The following is a 24,433-nucleotide window of genomic DNA, read 5'->3' as shown; positions in this document are numbered from 1 at the left end:
CTACACAGGCATCAAAATCAAATTCATTCAACCAAAGCAAGTCCTCCTGTAGGATTAGACTGACCAGCCTGCTGTCTCCTGCTTGGGAAAGGGCTAATATATTATCTTTAAAGCATAATTAGTTTAATATCATTGCAAGCAAAAATGAGAAGTGTTTCTATATTTCTTCAAATTTAATTTTCCTTAAATTTTCAAGAAGCAAATGTAATAAAAAACACATTACTATATTTCATGTACTACACTCCATAAAATCTTACATAGTAATTAAGCACCTCTGGGCCATGATACAGCAAATCCTAGCCCTGCACATTGCTGGATTCATGAATACAGCTTCTTTCACTTTGGAGCAATTTAGAGGTAAACAATATAGAACAACAAAAAAGTCTGTTAATTAGAAACAGAATAATTCTAAGACCCGTATTTAAAATAAAAATATCCAGTGTAGAAGGATCAGAAAGATTTAACCATGGAGTTTTGCTAGTTTTGGTTGGGGGGGAGGGGGTGGGGGGGAAGGGGGGGGAGGGGGGGAAAAAGTCAGCCATAGCAAATAAGGATGGAGTGATTCACAAAATACCTGGTTACCACCTCAGAAATCATGATTCTTCTCTGTAACTCCTTGTTACATCTGCCTGTTACTTTTCAACTCATTGTGCACACTTCATTTGGGACACCTTTGCCCATTTACACTTTCCATCCCTAAAGATATAACTACATATTCCCAGGAATTATTCCAGTCACAATAGAGATACCACAGCCCACAAAACTGTTGATCATCAGGTTAAGACAGGCTGAGAAAAGAGCTCACGTTACAGTGAACCTGAATCAAATTTAGATATTGCTGGGAAATGACCCATCTGATGGGCATCCTCCCATGAGGATGGAAGGTCACCTTTGTTCGTTTCCCTAGGACGTCTCCATCTCTTGTCATGTCAGAGGAAAAAGCACAGCATGAGAATCAAACAGGATCCAAGTACAATTCTCAGCATAGGAAAAGGGATGGATGCCATGCATAAACATCACTGCAGTCAATTTAACAGTCAAGGGAGTATGTGAATTATCTTGGAGCTGATTCAAACAGGACACAGAGGCCACCGCCACACAAGGCCCCACATCCTGCAAATCTCTAGCAGTGAAGGGAATTATGGTGAGACACAAAACCTACCCTGCAAAACAGAGCAGAGGTGAAACAAGGATTGTGCCTGTGAGGACATAGAAACTTGGGAGGAAATATCTACAATCTTCCTCATGCCCATAGGAGTTTTAAAAAAAATCAAATTAATAACTAAATATCCAAAATTATAAGGGTCCAAACACCAGGACCAGGTCCTTTTAGACCTTCTGCATCTCCCTCTGAACAGCTACTTGCCATGGTGGAAAATTTAATAGAATGAGATCAGCTTTGCTATTTTAGTCTTAAAAGTGCAGATGAAGAATATGCCTCAGATAGTAATGTTATCTGTATTACTGCAATATCTGAAGACCCCAATCAGACACAGGCCATTGAACACTCAGAGAAAACTCTAAAGAACATTCCTGCCAAAAACAACTTACCATGTGAACTAAGCGTAAAATGCAACCTGTGGATTCAATTAAACCAGCTGAGATAGCCACAGAGAGGAAACATACAAAACAATCATAGGTGAACACACAGATAAGGCCAGCTTAGACAGCATCTTGCAGAAAACTGTTACAAGCATGTGCTGAAGGGTTTTGTTTGGTTGAAACCTCTAAGTTACATTTCGCAAAACAGTTCTTTTGATCTTTGGATTAGATAAAAAATATTAAAGAAGCTACAGATTTTAGTTGGCCACCTGCTTGCTTTGAGAGCAGAACTCAGTCAGCTGCAGTAACAAGAGTATTGCCTCATGTTATACAAATACTATTTCGACAATGGAATTTCACTGAAGGTTTCAACTCATTTGTGATTTCTGCTGGTTCAAGGTCATGTCCAGCCTGTCGGCACATGAAAACTCTTTTGTTCACCACACAGGAAATACACAGCACACAAAACACAATGAAACTTCTTTCTAGATTTCACACTTAGTCCTCATTTTATGGGGCCATCGCACACGGACTTTTTAATTAAATTTTACCACATTAAGCCTACACAGTTAAAATTGTACTGTGACAACAACATAATTCACCTGCATCATCATCTTCAAAATCTCAATTTAAAAAGAAGAGTTTGTAAATCAGGGAAGACATAATGCCCTGCAAAGTGCAGCACATGTGAACTGAGTTACCTATTCTGTTTGCTTTAAAATATCACGGTCCAGTCCTCAGTGGGGGATATCAACATTTTACAGAGTATCATTATCATTCATGCTGTATTTATTGTAAGATGACAGGTACATTGAGGTATCATTTTTCAATTTTGCAAAAACAGTGTTTCTTTGAAGCAATTTATTGAACAACATCTGTCATCATTTTAAAGGGTTAGTGGCTGATACAGTGGAAGTTAGGAAGTTCAACATCTTTAGGGATAAGAGTGACTACATAAATATAATCACTCTGTTAATCTAGTAATCAGCAAGATGGCTTGTAGCTACCATAGTAACAAGCATAAGATCAACTGTTTGCTTCCAAGAAATGCCTACGCTTCACTCAGCTATTTTGCCATGATTTTTAAAGACGATGGAAAAAATAACACATCCTGCATCTCAGAATTTGCCTCTTTTTCTGCATTTCCTCAACAGAAGAGAGAATTCATCAGAAGAGAGTTTCACCGGTTGTAACAGGAATGTCCATTACTGATTGGGAGACAAAGTTTGTGGAGCCCCACCAGTCTTACCTAAAGATAGTGCACAACAAACATCACAGAGGCAGCACACACCCTAGGAAGAATCTCCTGCCCAAGCATTTCTACAAGTGCTACACAAAGCGATTATTTCAGGCTGTAGTCATAGTAAAAGGAGGCCTTGGTATCTAAAGGTTATACACTTTTTCTAATTGCTCTTAATCACAGCAAGTAACTTCAGTTAATTATTAATAGCCACCTCTGTTCTTTGCCCTTTTCAGACATCTCTAACCAATCTCATTTATATTAAACTCTCACACATACAGAACTCCAATATTCAAGAAGTTTCAATAACTACACAAGCAAGAGAGGAGAATGAGTGAGAAGGGGAGTGGGGGGAAGTTTAAAAATCTAGGACCAGAGGCAGGGCAAGCCACATGGCAGTGCCACAGATGAACTCGGGGCTGAAGCATCAAGGACGCACAGTTGTTCTGGCTTCCCAACCACTGTGCCACCATCTAATTAAAATATAGACCTATAGCACAGATATTTTTTTAATGTTTCCACACAGGCTACTGACTGAATAAACGAGAGTCAGGACAAACCTGAGAGAAAGCAGGAGGGTGTAGCTAATAGGTTTGGATTTGGGGGAAGGAATTAGCCTGATGTCACATCAAAATATATATATTATTCTGAATTTCCTTGTTATGGTAAAAGCTTGAGGAGTACCTGTAGGCATTACATTAAAAACTTATACACTGTTAAGTATCTTGATCTAGATGTTTAAATTACTCCTACGGGATGTCTGTCTGAGAAAGTCCAGCCTGCCTTATGGCAAAGCTAATCTTCACATATCTGTTTCACTTTTTATCCTTGCACCTGCCTGTATTAACAAGATTAAGAATTAAGCTGGCAGAGGGCTGTCTGTCAAGAAATACCAATTTATCTATTGATTTAATCATCAGAATTACAACCAAATGGACCTCCAGGCCTGGGCAAAGGGAAGGTGTTTATTGGGTTATAATTCAGACTCTAAAAGGAAGTCCATGCAGAAGTCAGGCTTGTGGCAGACTGTGTCACCAGACTGTGCAGAGGAAATGATTGGGAGGGAGAAAGAAACACCAGAATTTTCCTGTAAAAGGTTATCCTTATTTAACTGTTAGGGCCAGAGGGAAGATCTTGCATGTGATCTGTCCATATAGTAAAAAAAAAAAAAAAAGTAGAGAGGTCTGGGTCACTTGCAGATCCAAGCTAAGTTATTCAGGGAGTGTTTAAAAAGGAGTGCACATGCTTATCTTTGTGAAGTCAGGCTCCATTCACAGACCCCATGTCTCCTCATCCCAAGACACAATTTAACTCTCAGTGTGTCAGAGCTGTCTGCTTAAAGGAGTTTGTTACCACCCACCTCCAAGCAGCAGCTGCTAGTTCAGGGAAGTTTCTGTGCTTGAGGCAGATTTCACCACACTTATTAATACAAGCTACAACAACCTACATGCTCACTAAAAAAAACTCAGAAAACATCCATGTACCACAGACCCACTAGTAGGGAATGAATGGAAGGGGAAAACAGCGCAGCAAAATAAGAAGTTGTTTTTAAAGTTGAACTCCAAAAAAAAAGCTGTAAGAATTGGGTTCAAGGAGATATAGGAACCTTTATTAATTGGGGACTGTTTTGAAGCTTTGCAATTTATCCATTTTGCTGATACATTGAAGGCAACTGCTATGAGAGGCCGTCCCAACGTTTGGGATAATCAACCCCTTGTTAGGTGATGAGGCTGAAAATAACAAAGCATTCACAGGTAAGTTTTTATTTACTAAAAGGGACAGAGTGCAAATATATTCAAACTATACACAGAAAGGAACAAGCAGATAGCAAATGAATCTGAAACCAACCACTTTCAAGCCAGGCACAGGAGAGCGGCTCCGTGCAAGTGACAACACTGTAAGGAAACAAATGCTGTTTGTTCTCAACTGACTGCACTTCCGCCTCCTCCCCTTTCATTCAATACTTAGTGCTAGTGATGCTCCCTCCGTCTCCATGGCATGCTGGTTGCAAATACTTTTATCTCAGTGAGGAAAGCAGGCTGCAGAAAGCATATGATCACAAGGTAAGCTTACACTTATATTTGCTGGTGTGAAGGGGAAAAACCCTCTATCAAATAGGTTGCTTAATCAGCAAATGTAATTAAATATGAAGTATAATTGCGTGGAGCATGTGGATCTTGGGTAAATTCAGCAGAGGAGTGTGTGCTTAAAGAGCAACTGGGACAGCTGTGTACATCTGCAACCTTTGCTTTAAAAGCAGTAAATGCTGCACGGTCAGAAAAAGAAAATTATTTCCCCCGTTTTGTCCTTTGTGCTGGAAGTCTGTTGCCAGAATGGTATTGCTCCTGAAGGAATTCAGCTCAAAGTCAGCTGAGACAAACCAGAGCCCCTCACCTCCCCCCCCTATTATTCGGTACACAGTTCCCTTCCCGCTAGCCGATAGCTCGCAGTTCTGACAATGCAGGGAACGAGGAAAAGAATGGCAGAGGGAAGCAGAGCACAGCTGTACGTTGCAGAATCTCTCCATGTTCATTTGCCAAACAAAGCCAGTATTCAAAAAGACAACAAAGATGCAATAGGACCATGCCGAATCCATGCCTCTGAGCAGCAAGGGGCTCTCTAACAATGCATTCAAGCAACAGATATAGATTTACCTTCAAAATGCAGGCCATGTTCTTTCTCTATCCTTCCTACCACAGAGCAGCAGGATTCTACTTTGTGAGCAGCAATTCCAGTGTCAGGCAAAAGGCTGGTAGAGCTGCAGAACTGCTAGAGCCTACATTCCTGTAGATCCAAATAAGGGTACCACGCATCCAGGATCCGTTAGTCATATTAGTCTTTTTTTGCCCCGTTTGTTCCACCCATCAGCTCCTACCACTGGCTGGGAGCCAGCCCGGTACCTCCCCTCTGTCACATGACCGAGTTTGATTCATGGCTCCAGCATGTATTTTTGTAAGCTCCAGGACACTCTCGAGCAATACTATACGTACAAATAGCAATTTATACCTTGCAGATGTTTTGCAATGGTTGGAAATCAAGCTGCATGTTTATAATTAATCCCTGTGCAACTCTTTAAACTTTCTCAGGAGACAGTTGCTGCCAGTTGGTCAGAAAAGTCTTAACTCTGTCTATTATTTGGGCTTTAAAAATCCTTACGCTTCTTGTTAGTGTGAAGTATCGTTTTATGTTCAGCTGTTCTCATTGTACGGCAGACTTGCCTTTGTCTGAAGGCTGCAACTGCTTCCCTACGAGAGTTAATCATTATCAGCAACAAACACAAATATCCCACCAGAGGTGCTTGTGTTCTGCTGTGCCTGTGTTTGTCTGTGAAGGGCTGGCACACATCACAGGGAATGGAAAGGGTGGGCTGGTTTGGGGATTTTTTTTATTTGTGCAAGTCTGATAAAGGCCCTCCAAACTTTTTGGGGCTTTCCTACACCACAGTGGGATTAACCACAGTTTAATACATTCAGCTGTTGAAGAAATTTTTCACTTTACATCATCTCATTAAATTCAAATTCCTCTCTTGATATATCATGCTCTGTATATTATAAAGATTTCACTTCATATTTGTCGCTTCTCCTGCAGTCTCCTTCTCCCCCTTTTACACTTTCCCAGTACTTCTCATTACTACATCTTGGAACCCTTTGCATTTTCTGTACTTGGCACCTTCCCTGTATTCCTTGTGTGCTACAGTGCTTCATTCCTGGTGCTTTAATACACACCAAAGCTCTCCCTCTCCCTTAATAAGTTCCTTTCAGTGGATGTCTTCATCCTCTCTGCAGCGACTCAAGGTACCAGTTTACATGCAGCTAATACACTCCAGTTAATGTTACAATACTGCTTACGATGGGGCTCCTTAATATGTAGAATCCAGAAGGGGTTGGTACAATGCTGCATATTTAATACTGAACACCGCTCCCTGCCTGTCAAGCCTCTCCTACCCAGGTGCAACCCCTCAAGACAGTAAGTAGGTTGAAACCAAAGGAATTAGCTGTCTTCATTTTTATCCAGGGGCAAATAATCCCCAAGAGCAGAACAGAAAGGGATGGAGAGGTTTTCCCCAGCTCACGCTCCTTGGCTGCCTTCCTGTGCCGTTCCGAGGAAGATGCCAATTTGTGTTTGGCCTTTGCACCACCCCTCCAGAGTGCTGTAGTTTTACACAGGTCCTGCAAACTCCTCTCACCACTGGAAATCCATCTCTTTGCCCAACTATAGCCACAAGCCAAAGCTCTTGAACTGAAAATTGTAGTGTTGTTGGGAGACTAATGAAAAAAAACTTCCTGAAGTTTCTAACTATGTGTTGTCTAACATAAGGAAATATCTAAACAACGAATCACTGGAAGAAGCTTGTGAGGGAGGGACTTATGGTCTTTTTTTATTAGAAGCTACCACCAAACTGTGTTACATCATTCTGGATTGCAGCTTATGCCTCTCTAAGGACTCATTATTCATAAGGAGTTCTGTAACAGGACTGGTTTTTAGTGAATAAGATACACAAATTATTCTTATTTTTTGCCTGTTTAAAAAAATAATTGTCTATTTTTCTCTCCAGCAGTCAGTCATCTAGTTTTTCTGGGGCTGAAATTGTTCCTTCCATCTGTATAGTGGGCATGGGAAAAGTTTCCATCTGAGACAAATAAAAAATATTCCACCCCCTTCCTACCCCCTGCCTTACCAACTCTGTAAAGAACAAAAGGAATAAGACTTGGAGAAAAACTGTTCTGAAAAGGTCAACCATTTCAATATGTCCAAAGCATTGAGGGATTTCCAGTGAACGATATTGCTTAAGGAAAGGCAGAGATGTGGGTAGGTGTCCTGTTTTAAATATTTCTCTAACATGCTTTCATTCTAAACACCATATCAGATGAAATGTGGTGACCTTTAACTTTTACACTTTTGTAAATGGACATTTATCTTAAAGATATTTCATCATTATTTAACTCCAGCAAGAGCCATCCTTCCCTCCCTCCCTCTGTGACTCCCCAAAATCCAACCACCTCATATTCACCTGCCTGCTGAAATGCTTATATGACACCTTTTTAAGGGCATAACAGAAGTAATTTCTTGCATTGTCCAACTGGCAGCTAAAGCCCCTCTAAGTTTTCTTGGTTCAGTGAAACACAGTCAAATAGATTTTCAGGAATACTGAAAGTGCTCAAAATGTCCATGGGTTGCTTACAGTGTGCAGAAGGTCCCACAGTGCCTGTTGGCCGTTCCCGGCCATTCCCTGGCAGCAGCAGCAGCTGTTTAGACAATGCTCTGCTGGTGCTTGTAAACGAGCCATGTGAAACACTGTGTTGTCTGCGAATACAGGCAAAGCTTGAATTTTTTTCTTCCAGAACTTAATTTAGAGAGAGGAAAACCTAAAGCCATGCCTTTCAGACAAATACACACTTTTCTTTAAGGACGGATATGAGATTCCACTTTATTTGCTCCTGGGGACAAGAACTGAAGGCTCTAGCTGAGATCACCGTGAACAGCAGCAGAAGCCCAGCCTTAGGCTGAGCTAATTTCACCTCAGAGAAACTACATGAAGAAATACATCCAGTAAATGATAAAAGCAAACAAATATTGTAAGCACATCTTTTCCATGAGCCTCATGAAATGTTTTACTTGAACTTAAAATGCTCTTGAAATCAGCTTTAGGTCAAACATGGCTCACTCAAATTTCAGTCTCGCCTGCAACTTTCCATCCAAAATGAGCACAGTTGTTGCCTAGTAGGGATGTCAAAGGCAGTATGAAACTGTCTTTCAAGTCTGAATCATTGTGACAGGCCACACAAAGTCACTAATTCTAGTTCTGAGGACAAAGACCTTGCATATTTGCCATCTAGTTCAAACCCTGCCAATAAATTCCTAAGGAGATGCAACCTTGGGGAAAATATGGTTGTTTGGGCAGCAGCCTTTTTCAATTCTAGTTCTTAAAAATTAATTCTGTCATAATAAATCAATCCTTTGTGGAGAAGGCTGATTAAACCTTACTTTGCAAAGATTAATACAGCTACACAATACCAGCATTCAAGCAAGAGTTTCTCTATGCTATAGACTGCCACTATAGGCTGCGCTAGGCTGTGCCATGAATATTGCTCAATTGGTTCATTAAGTGAACAGGCATCATGTAGCTGATGAAGCTGCACTTATACCTATTATAAGAACTTCAAAGCCAAAACCTCACAAAGAGGTATCAGACTTAATCATTAAGTTACTCTGTTAGTCCCATACTCTGTGTTTTAAAAGCATCTGTTAGAAAAAGTCTGAAAACTCCCATCGTCTCACTAACTCTTGAAATCACATACTGTCTCATCTAGTGAAAACATGACAAAAAGGAAGAAACTATTTTTTATACTTGCTGTCACTATAAAGTTTTATCAGGTAGGGATTACACAAGATGGCATCTCTCACCCTTCAGGTGCAACCTGAGTGAGTGGTGGAGTAAGAGATCTGCTCCGCTCTTATCCAGTCCACTCATCTTCCCAACCTTCTGTATCAATTTTTCCATACTCACCATTGGAGATAAGCAATATAAGCTACTCGGCAGACCCATGGCATGACAGAGGTAGACGATGAGATGACAGAAAGATGGCAGGCTGTGATTTGAACCGGAAATCTTATCAGGTTATCCAAATATTACACATAATCTTAATTTAAAGCTTTCCATGTGCCTGACTTTTCAGGTGAGAAAAAAGGCTAAATCAAGCTAGTGTACTTCACTAGAGGTGAATTCCTGCTACACTCTGTCTGGAGTCCAGAAGCTGAGGGGAACACATGGGGTTTGATACAGCCTGAATTCTACCTTTACTTTTCAGAAGATACTTAGAGCTTAAAACAAGCATGCCATATATGCATTAGTGACAGAGCCCAATCAGAAGTGTATATTTCCCTGCCCAGCTTCCTTCTCAACACAGTTCATCTGTACCTTACTCAGTTGCAGGACAACCATGCCACATTAAAAAAACAACAACAACAACAACAACAACAGAAACCCAACATTTAGTTGTGGAATACTTCTGCATGTTGTACTAGCAGGAGACAAGGACTGTTCGGCACCAGTAGTGCTATTAGACATTCAGCTCATCACCTCACTATTATTCAGTGTCATGGTAACAATTTAGCGTAGCCACACAGCACTTTCAGACCTTGCATGTTCTTGAGTTCCTTTCCCCCACCCCGGCCCCTTTCTAATACACACATATAAACACACTCAAATCCATGCCTCCCAACTTTTCTTCAAATAAACATTCTTTAAAAAAAAAATATGTAAAAATCAAATGTTGGCCAAACAGTTTTAGAAAAAAAATTTTCCCTTTATTCTCTAACATGAGACAAATCTTTGAATAAGGTAAATGCTACGCTATTTTATATCTATAGAATATAAAGGATGTAGTCTATCCTATATCTGTAGTATATGGCTTTTCTATAAAGCACACAATGTTGTCAATAAATATTTACTATTCAAAAGAAAATTAAAAACCCACAATATTTTTAAATGCATGAATATTCAGAGATTACAACGCAGAGGTCTGTAGAAGTTCCTGGAAACAGAACAAAGCAAACCCTACAAATCAGTAATCTTTTCAGAATGTTGTCATTTTATTTTCAGACCAAACTCATCTGAGAACTTCAGGTTTCTGCTTTCAGAGTTCCTTTTTAAACAGTAATCATTTTACACTGAATTACAGATTGTTCTATTTTATATTAATGAAGAAGCGTATGTCATATCTTATACATAAATTTGTTTTAACAGAACAAATGGAATTTAAATAGAATTTAAAATGCAGGAAAAAAAAAAACCAAACATGCAGAGAAAACACTGTCCATCTTCCCAGGCAGCTTTCCTTTAATTAAAACAGACTAAGCAACTCTGAAGAGTGCAATGTCTGCTTATGGCACCAGCTGTTTTCCCTGTATAAAAATAGTAAGATAACAAATGTATAACTTACTGAACCTTCAGGAGAAGAAAGCCCACCAATAATATACTGAAGGGCATTCAAAAGCTAAATGATGTGTTTGAAAATGCACTGCCATTGAAAGGTAATGTTGCTGACTAGAGAGTATGGTCGGTTGATAGGCATTTCTTGCAAGTTCTTCAGCCAAGGACATAATTGGTTTTTCCACTATTAACTTTTTACATTCTTCACTCCTATTATCAATGCCTTATGCTCCCACTATTTTTATAACATATAATTCTAACATCACAAAAACATTAACGTTATTTCACACTTAGATACGTCCATGTCAATTTGCCCTCTAACAAGATTTTATCTTGGAGAATACAGCTGTTCACATAAAAGGAGCTTAGGAAAAGGAACCAGCAATGACTTCAGTCACAGTACTGAAGGCCCTAAATTGGAACAGAAAATTTAATCCAGCATTTCAACTTAGGAGAATTCCTTCTCCTGAACTGCAAAAGCAGAGACTGTCCCCTGCTGTGCTTTCTCCAAAGATCTAGTCAGCTACTGGGCTAAGCTCTGTTATTATCTAAACTGCCTGTCTTTTGAAAAAAAAAAAACTGTCCCTATCCCTTCCTGAGGCTTTATCTAATGCTTCTTTGCACTTGAAAAGAAAACCTTAAAAGCCCAGCAGTAAAGGTAGATTTGTTTAATGCAGGAGTGAATTAATTTTGTTCTGGGGATGGGGGGGAAAAAAAGTGGGGTTTTTTGAGTCTCTCATGTAACATATCTAGAGCAGCTCAGCCTCAGCACTGCCAGATCCGAGCCACCTTGCTCAGCAACATTGTGCTACACATCATACCATCACAAACTCTGAATCCCAAAGCCCTATCTTGTTCTTGAAAGAAGAGTTGTCCTCCAGGGAAAATAAGTAGGTAAATCAATCCATCTGTATTCTGGGAAGAGATAGGAACTTGAGAATCCTATTTCTGCCCAGGAGGGGGAAGGTTGTGAAGAACTGGAGCCCATCTCTACTGTGCAGTCTGGAAAATAAGGAAACAGAGGAAAGACAGCCCCTGCCACTCACATTGTCTACCCAGTGCCCCATACGTTATCCTTTTAGGTAGCATGTAGACCCCATCACTGTCAGCATCCTCTGGGGTTCTTAGAGGTCTTCCCTTGCTCTGGCTGGCAGCAACAGGGCTCTGGGTGGGGGCAGCAGCAGCCACTGCCTAACAGGCTCAGCTCTGCCATGAACAGAAGGACAAATAAATGTGCCATGGCACCAGGGACAGCAGATTCTCCACCCCATATCTTCTTAAAAGGCAGAGGGAGCAGCATGACAGCCAGGATAGAATCCAGGACAGAGGCTGCTCATGGCTGGGGTCCAGAAAAGTAAGATCCTGAAGGCATATTTGGCCTATGGTCCAGAATGTTCTATTTCTTATTAAAACCAGCAAACCAGCAAAACAAAGAAGTCAAAGGATTTTTTCTAATCATTGTCTCAGGTTTTAGAGTTCTTTGTAGTAACAGGGTGTAACCTTTTCAACAGAAATAGGTTTTTTTGTTTTCTTTTTCAACAGAAAAAGAGACAAGTGTAATCAGAAATGGGTCTGATTCTGCAACAATTTATCACCTGTACCAGCTCTTCCAAAGCCAGCGGCATTCACAGGATATAAAATAGCACCAAGTGTTACTTGTGGTCTTGTTTCAGTGAACATTATGAATTAGCATTATTTTAGCATGCTATAAATGGATCTGTAACATGATGACAGTAATTTTAGGAACAAAAACTGTTTCACCAATGTTTCCTGGCTTGAATATATTTTATTCAGTTATGGACCCAATGTTTAGACATGCAGCAAAATAACATGATTTATATACCAGAAAACTAAGCAACTTTTTCATGTTAACAGAGGTGTCGCATGGAGAGATTTACAGAGATGGTCAGAAACTCACTAGAACCCACGCATTCCTGTTTTTAAACCTCATTCTGTACTTGATTCCTCAGTTATGAAACCAACCAAACTATCATACTGAAATCCAACTCTACTCCTTCCATTAAAGACCTCTCAATGAAATTCCCTTCTTGGCATATTTAAAATCTTACCTAGCCACAGCCTAAGAAACAGAAACAGTAAAAGCTGCTTACAGATCTTGAATCAAGAGCTTTACTCCTCTGAATCTGAATAAACTATATACTCTATAATACAATACAATACTCCCCTATTAAATTCACACTCTTCTTGAAGCCTTTAAAGATACTAGCCAGCCATCATGCTGTGTCCTAACATCAACAGACTTTGCTCCACTACATCTAAAGAGAAGAAAATATCTACCTTGTTATTAAAGCTACTTTCACCCATGAAAATTGCAAGTAGTAAAACTTTGCTGTACTTTGAAGATTCCATCTCAAGCCATAAACATATATTACAAGAAAAGGGCTTTTATATCTTCTGAAACATCTCACAGCTATCGTACCAGACTTTCCACATAATATTTTTCTATGGAATGCTTTTAAATAACAATGTTACAAGTTTATAACTGACAACAAGCTTGCTTCTGACAGTTTTCTACACTGCTGTGTAATACTGAGCTAGAAGATAAAAAGATGCAGTTATAGGAGGAGTTAAGGTGCCTAATGAGTTCAAGAACTTTTGAATATTGCCTTTGTTGGAATAAGCATCAACCCTGACTTTAAAGATTTAGGGTTCCAAACACAAAAATTGTATTACACACAAATTATATTACAGAAAACATGCAATTAAAGTTGTAGAATTGAACACAAGAATAAAGAAATACAGGAATTCAGTTTGTCTGTGCAGCTTAAACTTAGCCTAGATATAGAGATCTCAGAATTTTTAAATTACATGATCCCAAAATTCTTTCCCCAAAGGTGGGTTTGGTGTGTCCCCCCTCCCTTTTCTAGCTCAAAAGATGGAACTTACAAAAGATGAGAGTGAATCAGCATTACATGAATATGCTGTTTCCTGCAGGATTACTGCTTCACTTACCGGAAAAAATTAAACATTATACAAAGAATGAGAGATGCTTTTAAGGAAAAACTGCAGAAGTAGTCTGATGATTTCACAGAATCCCAGGTTGGAAGGGACCTCAGGGATCATCTAGTCCAACCTTTCTAGGAAGAGCACAGTCTAGACAAGATGGCCCAGCACCCTGTCCAGCCAATGTGGCCGAGTCAACCACTTCCCTGGGGAGATTATTCCAATGGTTGACTGTCCTCACTGTGAAAAATTTCCCTCTCCTGTCCAATCGGAATCTCCCCAAGAGCAATTTGTGTCCACTCCCCCTTGTCCTCTCCATGGGACTCCTTGTAAAAAGGGAGTCTCCATCTTCTTTGTAGCTACCCCTTAAGTACTGGTACACAGTGATGAGATCCCTTCGGAGCATCCTTTTCTCAAGGCTGAACAAACCCAGATCTCCCAGCCTATCCTCATATGGCAGCTTCCCAGTCCTCTGATCATCTCGGTGGCCCTTCTCTGGGCCCCTTCCAGCCTGTCCACATCCTTTTTGTATAGCAGGGACCAGCACTGTACACAGTGCTCCAGGTGTGGCCTGACAAGCGCTGAGTAGAGCAGGATGATGACTTCTTTCTCTCTGCTGGCGATGCCCTTTTTTATGCAACCCAGCATCCTGTTGACCTTCTTGGCCGCAGCAGCCCACTGTTGGCTCATGTTGAGCTTTCTGTCCACCAGGACCCCCAGGTCCCTTTCCACAGAGCTGCTCTCCAGCCAGGTAGATCCCAATCTGCGCTGCACTCCTGGATTATGTTTTCCCAGGGCCATGACCTTACACTTGCCCTTCTTGAACTTCATAAGGTTCTTGCTGGCCCACTCTTCCAGCCTATCCAGACCTTCCTGCAGAGCAGCTCTCCCTTCTGGAGTGTCTACTTCCCCACTCAAATTGGTGTCCTCTGCAGACTTCATCAGGCTACACCTTATCCCGTTATCCAGATCACTTATGAAGATGTTGAATAACTTTGGGCCCAATATCAATCCCTGGGGGACCCCACATGTGACATGTTGCCACTTTGGAAAAGAGCTATTTACCACCACCCTTTGGGTGCGGCCCATCAGCCAGTTCCCCACCCACTGCACAGACCACTTGTCTAGGCCATAACGCCTTAATTTCTCCAGGACGAGGCCGTGGGGAACCGTTTCAAAAGCCTTGGAGAAGTCCAGGTAGACAATGTCCACCACCTGCCCCATGCCAACCAGGCCAGTCACTTTGTCGTAGAAGGCCACTAGGTTTGTCAAGCACGATCTGCCCTTTGTGAAGCCATGTTGGCTTTTGCCAATCACGTGCTTCATTTGACTTGTGGTGGCCCCCAGGAGGATTCATTCCATAACTTTCCCAGGGATTGAAGTAAGGCTGATGGGCCTATAGTTACCCGGATCCTCCCTCGAGCCCTTCTTGTAGATAAGGGTAACACTTGCCTTTCTCCAGTCCTCTGGGACATCCCCTGTTCTCCACGACTTCTCGAAGATTATGGAGAGTGGCTTTGCAATGACGTCAGCCAGCTCTCTCAACACCCTTGGGTGGATGGTGTCAGGGCCCATCGATTTGTAGGAGTCAAGCTCCTGTAATAATTCACCTACTACCTCTTCCTTCACTGATGGTGGGTCGGTGTTTGGATCAACTGGGAATCTCATTCCCAAAGCCTGGGACCTGACAGTGCTGGTAAAGACAGAGGTGAAGAAAGTGTTGAGGACCTCTGCTTTTTCAGCATCGTCAGTGGCTGACTCACCTTTTCCGTTTAACAGTGGGCCTATGTTTTCCTTCTATTTCTGCTTGTGGTTGACATACCTGAAGAACCCTTTCTTGTTATTTTTTATGTCTATGGCTAGTTTCAATTCAAGCTGGGCTTTTGCTTTCCTAACTGCATCTCTGCACTTCTGGCAATGCCCTTGTAGCTCTCAACTGATAATCCTCCACTTCTCCGTCTCTGGTATGCTTCTCTTTTGGATTTGAGTAGACCCAGGAGGTCATGGTTGAGCCAAGGGGGCCTCTTGCTCCACTTACTTCCCTTTCCCTTATAGGGGATAAACTGGTTTGTGCTTTAAGAGAGAGATCTTGAAGAACTCCCAGCACTCACTAGCTCCTTTACCTTCCATGGAAACATCCCATGGAATCCCTCCCAACCGAGCTCTGAGCAAGCTGAAGTTTGCTCTTTGAAAATCTAGAACCCTTCTCTTAGAAGTGACCTTCAGCACGCTCAGCAGGATCCTGAACTCCACAACATTATGATCACTGCAGCCAAGGCTATCACTAACCAAGATATTACAAAGCAAGTTTTCTCGGTTTGTGAATAGCAAGTCCTGCAGTGCCTCGTTCCTGGTTGGCACATCTAACATTTGTATGAGGAAACAGTCCTCTAAACATTCCAGGAACTTGGTGGATGACATGCGAGCTGCTGTATTGTTCTTCCAGCAGACACCTGGGTAGTTGAAATCACCCATCAGGACCAGATTCTGCTGGCCAGAAGCTGCTTTAGTGCCCCAAGTATTGCTTCATCGGCAATGTCATCGTGGTTAGGAGGTCAGTAGCAGATGCCCATTGTGAGGTGGCTTAGAGATGACCCCTCTGACTTTAACCCATAGGCATTTGATAGAGCAGTTGCAATCACCACAGTTGACTTTGATACATTTGAGGTTTTCCTTAATGTATAGTGCGACTCCTCCACCTCTTCTACCCTGCCTGTCTTTATGAAAGGGCCTTATAACCGTCCATTGCGATCCCCCAGTTATTTGAGTTGTCCCACCATGTTTCAGTTACTCCTAAGATGTCATAACCTTCTGAGTGGGCACGGAGCTCCAGTTCCTCCTGTTTGTTTCCTAGACTGTGTGCGTTTATATACATACACTTGAGGTGATTACTCTTCTGTTTCACATCTTGAGAGAGCGCTACGGTGTGATTTAAATCATTGAAAGCAGCTCTGAAGAGATGGATTCTGTATTTGCCTCTAAGAGAAATCCTCTGCAATGCTCTCTGAATTAATATCTAGGCGCTAATATTGTTTTCCTTCATTTTCTGAAGTCCCATTTTCTAACCATAAGGGCTTATTCACTGATGCATGGGGTACTTGCAGCTGCAGCTGAAGGTAATAGGAGTTACATTTTGAGAATGTTAATTGATACATAATGCTAAATACTCGGGGGGGGGAAGGATCTTAGGCACCCTGTATTGGACAGCAGCATAAAAGTGCTATAGCTATATTTCCTGTGACTGACTCTCTTTCCTACATAACTATTAATTTTTAATGTGGATATGTCATATTACAGTGAATGATGTAAGAATGTCCATTAGGAAATTAGGCATCCTGTCTTCAGGAAATGGTTTCACTGTCGTGAAGTAACATGTGGCACAGGGCCATGCTTGGGCAAGGAGAAGCAAACAGAATATTAAATAGCTGCTCTCCACCTGTGTCTGGCCAACCTGTGCACGTAAACAAGTCAGGATCACTAGAACAAAAACCATGCTATTGATCTTGTTACTTAAAACCATGCATAACATTTAGGAGATCATTTGACCAAATTAAGACTGCAGAAGTAATCAGCTTGGCATTTTAAACTTTTGAATGCCTAGGTTTGTTATTTAATACTATTTTTATTTCAGTATCCCAGAAATCAGAGGCACAGATTCCATCTTCTACCATTACAGTGGCACTCAGTGGGGTTACCAGTAAAGTTTTCTAACTTCCAGGACTGTCCAAGACACCACTCCTTAGAAACCAACAACTCACACAGAACCAGTCACTTCTAGACCTAAAGTGCGAGACACAACCCTTCCCTGATATGTAGAGGCAGAAAAGAATGGCAAGATCCTGTCCTGTGACAAACCCCAGTCTGGTTAATACTGACTGCTGAATCTACCAACTCTGCCATTTAATAGGGTACCACTTAAGTCATCTCTGTCAGTGTATACTTTTTCAGTTAGAAGCTACAGAAAGAATGTATGTCATTGTTATGCCAACTTTGAGAAAAAAAAATTAAACCCCACATTATTTTAAGAGTCCAAATAACTTAAGAAGTGTCAGAGTAAGTCCATTTACTGGTCCGTATAAAGTCCATCCAATGGTCCCTGGACAATTAGAAAAGTGGTGTCTTTGTTAATTTTGATTATTTATGACTTCTGGTGATCCTGATGTTTTGTAAAAAGTTATTTCAGAGTTTTCAAAAAGGCATTAAGTCCTCTGTTAACAGCTTCCCCAGACTGAAAGTGGAAGATGCATACATCAATTATAGTGGTAAAAACCAAAGATTTTGTCATCTGGCTATTTTTAAAAAGCCAATTTTTTGAGAAATGTAAGTCTGCCGTACATCACTCCAAGCCAGTGAGGGCCTTCGACCCAGTGGCCTTTGGTGTAAAATACCATGTTTTGCAAAGAAAAACCAATTTGCAAAGTTTTCACTGGAAGTAAGTTGTCTATCTCCAGGAGAAATTCACCATGTCTTCAATCACACAATCATTTACAAACCTTCATAACTATCATTCCTCCCTCACTATAATGTAAAGGCTTCTGTAAAAATGTTCTTAGCTGTTTCAGTACATATTTATTAATAGTGCCTCAGAATCAGAACTTGGAGCCAAAAACATTTGAGAACATCAGAGAAATGTGTTCATAATGCAGATTTTTAACATTAATATGTAAGACAAGTAAAGAGCTTTCCTGCCCCTATATTTTCAAGATGATTATCAGCATATAATTTTTCTATGTCTGTTCTTATTATTGATAGCATAGCCATTAGTGTTTGCAAATCACATAACACCCTGGTTCTCTTGCAACAGAAGTACAAGTGATGTTGTATGCAAACACCAAGAAGGGAATAAACTAAGTATAAAGATACAAACTCTAAATAGAAAAAAATTTGGAAAGGAAATAATTTTAATCATCCCCAGGTGGGTAATGTTCCTCATTTCATTTTCCCCCAAAGATTTATTACTAGAATTAGTGTTAACCTCAGTAAAATGACAGTATTTCTGTTAATCCACCAGAAAGCATCAAATTTAAAAATAGCCTGTGATTTATCATGCATACAGTAATAGAGTTTTATAACATTTTTATTATCTTCAAAGCCTTCTAGGATTTTCCTTATCAAGATGTGACGGAAGTCTTCCCATAGCTCAGTTGTCTCTTCAAAATGCTGCAGTATATGATAAAGAAAATGCTTTATAGTTGGAGATAAACTTACTGTGTCTAGCGTTCCATTTTAATAAAACTTACAACGGCATTTGGAGAAAATGCAGCACCAGATTTCTTTGACTCTGAAAAAAAATATATACTGGGTGCTAAGATTGACTTTATGCTCATTTAGACATTTTGTATAGCAGTCATGGAAGCAAGGAGCTGTCAGGACAAGATAAATTAAGGATTTCAAGGACAGGTTCAGTTTAAATTCTGGAGTCCGCATGCAAGCAGGGTGGCTGCTCGCACTAGAAAGTGTCAGAGCACATGGATAGCCTAGATTTTTTATGTGAGACTAAATGCAACACCTATCTGCCACACAGAATTCCTCCAATTTATTCATCTGAAATAAAGTTATTCTCCTAAAGTAGATGTGCATAATTTTGGAGTTGGAGGTAGGGGCAGATTTAATTATATTGGACTAAACCTATTCTTTAATTCCCTTAATGAAGTACCATTCCAGAAGTGGATGCCACAGGAGGCATGGCCAGATCCACTGGACTTTGCCCAGGACCATATTTATGTTCTTCTTAGTGTAAATCACAATCCTTAAAGAGTTTTCCTTAGAAGGAAGGTATCAACCTGACAGATGTGGTCACAAACAAATGAAAGGCAACGGGTTCAGAAGTGTCAGGAAGGACCTGCTCTTTAAGTCATAGTTCTGCCATATCCCTTGTATTCTTGGACAATTTGCTTTGCAAGGTAACATATATCTACCTTTTCCTAATAAGAATAAAGAGAACTGCATATCGCTGTGGTCCTCTAAAAATCTTAGTCTGATATAACAGCAACCACTAAAGAGTTCCCCTCTTGGAAAAATCACAAAGGACATCAGGCTTTGCAGTCACACTTCCCTTCTGCGAACTACACAATTGCTGTTGTTACAGCAGTCTAAAGGCTGTAACATTAACAAGATTTCATTCAGGACTAAAAGGTCTTGCAATAATATGGGGAATACAGAAAAGCAGAAGTCAGGCAGGAAATTACCCCTATTGCAACTTAGAGAGCATTTCCTTCCTCCCTTCCCCTGGTTACTATTTTTAAATCCCACAAAACAAAGCATCAGCAATTTGTCCAAGGGGACAGCAGCTTTGTATTAAAAAGGTGAAAGCATGAGGCCACTGGCTGTCATAGTTAAATAGACTGGCATCAGGGATGGGTATAGAGCTGATAAATTTTTGTTTAATTCTGTTTTCACAAACAGGAATGGAAACAGGTTTTCTAAAATGGAATTCTATCCCTTTAACAGAGCCTCCCAAACATAAACCCTAGGTAAGTGGGAGCAAATGTATGAATTTTCAAAGCAGTATGTTAAATTCATTTGCGATTTTAGCAACATTTACATTTCTACAGTGTGCCCAGTTTATTTCTATCTGGGTTTCAGAAGGCCATTATTTGCATTGCTTGAAGCTTTTCTTATGCATTGTCAAAACAAACGCTGTTACACAAAATAAATTCACTCGAAGGGCAGGAGAATTTAGCTTTGAATATATTTCAGACAGTAGCTCTGCTTTGACCAAAGCTTTTGGAGTGTTATCATGCAATTCTGTCTCTCCTTGAGAATAACTGCAGAGAGATGTGGAATTCTTCCCCCATTCCGCTCTGCTTCATCCACACATCCATCTCTCCAAACCAGCTCAAAGCAGTAGCAGGGATGACTGACCTCAGCCAGGCTATAATAGCATTGGAGATTGCCCACATAGTATCATATTAATGTACTGTCCTGGTTTCAGCTGGGATAGAGTTAAATTTCTTCATAGTAGCTAGGATGGGGCTATGTTTTGGATTTTTGCTGGAAACAGCAGTGATAACGCAGAGATGTTTTAGTTGTTGCTAAGTAGCGCTTACACTGGTCAAGGACTTTTTCAGCTCCCCGTGCTCTGCCGGGTGCACAAGAAGCTGGGAGGGGACACAGCCGGGACAGCTGACCCCAACTGACCAATGGGATATTCCATACTATATGACATCATGTCCAGTATATAAAGCTGGGGGAAGAAGGAGGAAGAGGGGGACATTCGGAGTGATGGTGTTTGTCTTCCCAAGTAACCGTTACGCGCGATGGAGCCCTGCTTTCCTGGAGACGGCTGAACACCTACCTGCCCATGGGAAGTGGTGAATGAATTCCTTGTTTTGCTTTGCTTCCGCACGCAGCTTTTGCTTTACCTATTAAACTGTCTTTATCTCAAACCATGGGTTGCCTCAGTTTTCCGATTCTCTCCCCCGTCCCACCAGGGTGGAGTGAGCGAGCGGCTGCGTGGTGCTTGGTTGCTGACTGGGGCTAAACCACGACATGTACTCAGGTAAATAAGTGCTGGAAAATAGTAATTTTGATACAGCAAGGAGAGCCAATGTTTCATTTCTGCTTTACTGTTTGCATGCTACAGTTCACAAAAATGGTGAAGAACCTTTCAAGAGTCAAAATGAAACTAGATCAGGACTCTGCAAGTCTGAAAGGAAGATCCTGAGAGACGACCAAAAGACAAGGTTGTTACACCCAGATCTCACCATGACACAGATGGAAATTTAAAGCTTTAAGTCTTTTCCACATTCATTTATTTTCTATTTTCAGGAGGCATTTACTCAAGTGTTTAGCACACATTTGCACTTTGCTTCTAAAACCATGCAAGATTGTTCAATAATGTGTGAGAAGCACTGGAAAATATTCTCAAACAAAACATGGATCTATTTACAGGAACAGTCTAAATTAATCTATTCCAAGACTAGTTAGAAAGTTTCCTAATTGTGGCTGAAATGCAAGTAAACGCTATCATGATTAATTCCACTGAGAAAGAAAACACCAAAAACTGCTTGCTCAGGAAGTTGCTAAACATGCTATAAAGTGATGTGACTACTCACAGAAGTCAGGATCTGCCCTCAAAAATTCTAGGAACATAGGACACTAAATTTAGTAGCTGGTTATACTGCTTGAGGTGAAACCACAAGAAAGGTATCTCAGAGCTCAGGTGTATATCGGCTTTTCCAGTTCTTGTTTCAGGCTTCAGTGTCCATGTTGGAACATTTTATTCCAAAAGCACAGACAAATTATCTACACATTGAAAAACTAAGCCCCCACAGGTGGTCACATCACCCACCCCTTTCACAGTAAGTATGCGCATCTTTAGTGAGGTAAATGACAAATTAATCTGTTAGCACTGCTAGAACAGAATTCTCTCAGAAGAAAAAGTTATTTAACTGACTCCTACGCCAAACCTGTGCTGTTGCCCATTACTTGTGACTGACTATTCAAGACTTGGCTGAACAGCAGTACTGACTGGGCTGCAAACTAGTTACCTGCACAGCACCATGATGCAATTCAAGCACTGGTGGCAATTACTTTCACAGACAGAGTATACTTTGTGTAAGGGTCACTAGTTTTACTAAGCATAGAGTTGGCAGAGTTAGTCTCTATGAAAAGCTCTTAACTTTATCATCATCAGGAGAGCCACTTGCCTTCAGCAGCAAATACATCCATGTAGAGATTCTGCTTTAGCCTCAGTGTACTCTAGTTTCCATCCAATATTCTTCTTTGGGATTATCCTTGATACCCAGACATGACAGGATCTTTGTTTCCTGTTTCTTGCACATACTACTACCAATAATTAGTTGTAGACAGAAACATATTTTTAAAGAAAGACAGGGTTATTTTTAAAAACAAAAATCACTTGGGAAAACATGCTGCTGATCCAAGCCATCCCTACTTGTCATTATGCCAAGAACTGTAAAGATGGACAGTGAAAGCAATCAACTGCACTGCTCATCCTCTTCCTCTACAACATCAAGCTGGTTGTCACCTACTCTGGGATCTAGGCATGCCCCAGGCTGGGATGACCGATGTATAGTTGCCAGCTCTCCCAGAGAGCAGTATAACTGCCCCCTCTGTTCTGGCAGACACTTCGCAATGGGAGACATCTCAGTACGCTTCTGGAACAGGGGGGACTCCTGAACTTAGATGATGCCACCAATAAGCACAGCAACAGCTGCTGTCTGCTCTGCTGTTTGGGTACCATTCGTGCTGTACCGTGCTGTTTGGTAACCTCAGCAGTGAAACACAGAGCTCCACTGCTGGACAGTGCTTGGGGAGGAACAACAGTGCAGGGTAAGCAGTGAAGAAGCAAATTCTCCACAGTTTTCAAAAAGCATCAAAAGGGAACTGTTCCTGCCTGCATGCAAAATCAGAAACTGAAAATTTGTTTTTTAATTGAGAACAACAGGTATGGGTTAGGGTCCTGCTCCAGACTCGCGGACACAAAAGAGGTGCTGGAAAGCCTTTGGAAGTTAATGTAATGAACAGAACTGCAAAAAGGAAAGATACAAGAAAGAGCAGCTGCACCATGTACCAAGTTGAGCACATTTGAACAGGACAGCAGGAAGATCTGTGTAAAAAAAAAATTTAAAAAAGGAAATCAATCTTCTGTCCAAAAGTTGTATTTACTGTAGATAGCTCTGCAGTCACAGAGACAGTAGACTGGCAAACTGCATGAAACTGTCTTCCCATAGATACAAGATGAACCAACTTTGTTACAGTCTTATACAGGGACAGTCAAACTGTGGCTCTGTTACAGCTTGAATTAATCTAAATCCTTCCCTCTTTGGGATTAACTTTCATCAAAATCAACTCCAGGCGCTGGCACTTGGTTGCATGAGTGCCACTGCTAGTGAAGGAAAAAGAGTGTGTGTGCACACATGTGCACAAGCGTGCATGTGTGTGTAAAGGGAGGCAGGAACATAGAATAAAGGTTGCGGGGACAGGGCAGTGATGGTTTAGATTTGCTTAAAATGCCATGAATCCTTAGAATGATGACAAAGGTTTTTAATCAAGAAATAAACAAAGCTCAAAGCTCACATCCCAAGTGAAGAGCATAAATAGAGCAGAGAATTAATTTACCAAATACAACAAACCATAGAACAAAAATGAAGAGGGCTAAAATAAAAAGTATAGCCAAACACTGTAGAATAGGAGGTAAACCTAAATGCAGGGTAGCACTTGTGAGAATTATAGAGAGAACTGTGATAATGGAAAGTGTTCTGAGTAAAGGGTCATCTGAGCTACAGGCAACAAAGGGAGCAAGAGTGCCATATAAAGGAGTAGCACAATAATTCAACAAATTACATTCTGTGTGTAAGAGAAGAGCACAGAGTGCAAGCCAGCAAAATATATTCAATGCTTAGAGTAGGACCAAGATATGACCTTAGCAGACAGAAAATTGGATGTAAAGTAGACGTGAAGGCATCGGGGAACATGATAGAATAACTACAGAGACTTTCCCAGCACTATGCAAGAGAAGGAAGCAAAATCATCCAACCAAGATAAATGCTGGCACAACTGTTAAAGCCCTGGGGCGCTGTAAATTACAAAAAAAAAAAATTATACTGGCCTAAATGTCAGTTATTCTTAGTTATAGTAGACTGTATCAGTCAGCACTGCTGGATAACATTGGGGTCTCCTTGTTCACTTTCAAAATTAAGCAGAACACATTTTACGCTTAAGCTGATAGTGAGATCACGGCAACATGACCAAGATGGTGATCTGCCTCACGAGACTCAGCATCATGC

The 24,433-nt window shown here is 40.8% G+C and overlaps 1 protein-coding gene and 1 long non-coding RNA gene across 5 annotated transcripts in view; one reads left to right on the top strand and one right to left on the bottom strand.

The window, feature by feature from the left end:
* The window catches only part of ST6GALNAC3 (ST6 N-acetylgalactosaminide alpha-2,6-sialyltransferase 3), a 227,153-nt gene extending 221,448 nt beyond the window's left edge, over positions 1-5,705 (bottom strand). For 2 of the 4 annotated variants that reach the window (XM_064455320.1, XM_064455319.1), the window contains exon 1: positions 5,437-5,704. In XM_064455320.1, the coding sequence (XP_064311390.1) occupies positions 5,437-5,454 (18 nt within the window). In that variant the 5' untranslated portion in view covers positions 5,455-5,704. Of the gene's footprint in view, positions 1-5,436 lie in introns of all 4 variants that reach the window. The other 2 variants (XM_064455318.1, XM_064455317.1) reach the window with 2 other exon arrangements.
* LOC135313958 (uncharacterized) lies at positions 4,734-23,786 on the top strand. Its single transcript, XR_010373454.1, has 3 exons — positions 4,734-4,845; positions 21,113-21,180; positions 21,265-23,786. It is a non-coding gene; the product is annotated as an uncharacterized LOC135313958 (long non-coding RNA).
* The last annotated feature ends 647 nt before the right edge of the window (positions 23,787-24,433 follow it).

Source organism: Phalacrocorax carbo, chromosome 6, assembly GCF_963921805.1.
Source record: "Phalacrocorax carbo chromosome 6, bPhaCar2.1, whole genome shotgun sequence".
Classification (NCBI taxonomy): Eukaryota; Metazoa; Chordata; class Aves; order Suliformes; family Phalacrocoracidae; genus Phalacrocorax; species Phalacrocorax carbo.
Note: the sequence above shows the minus strand (reverse complement) of the source record. Positions and strands in the feature narration are given on the sequence as shown.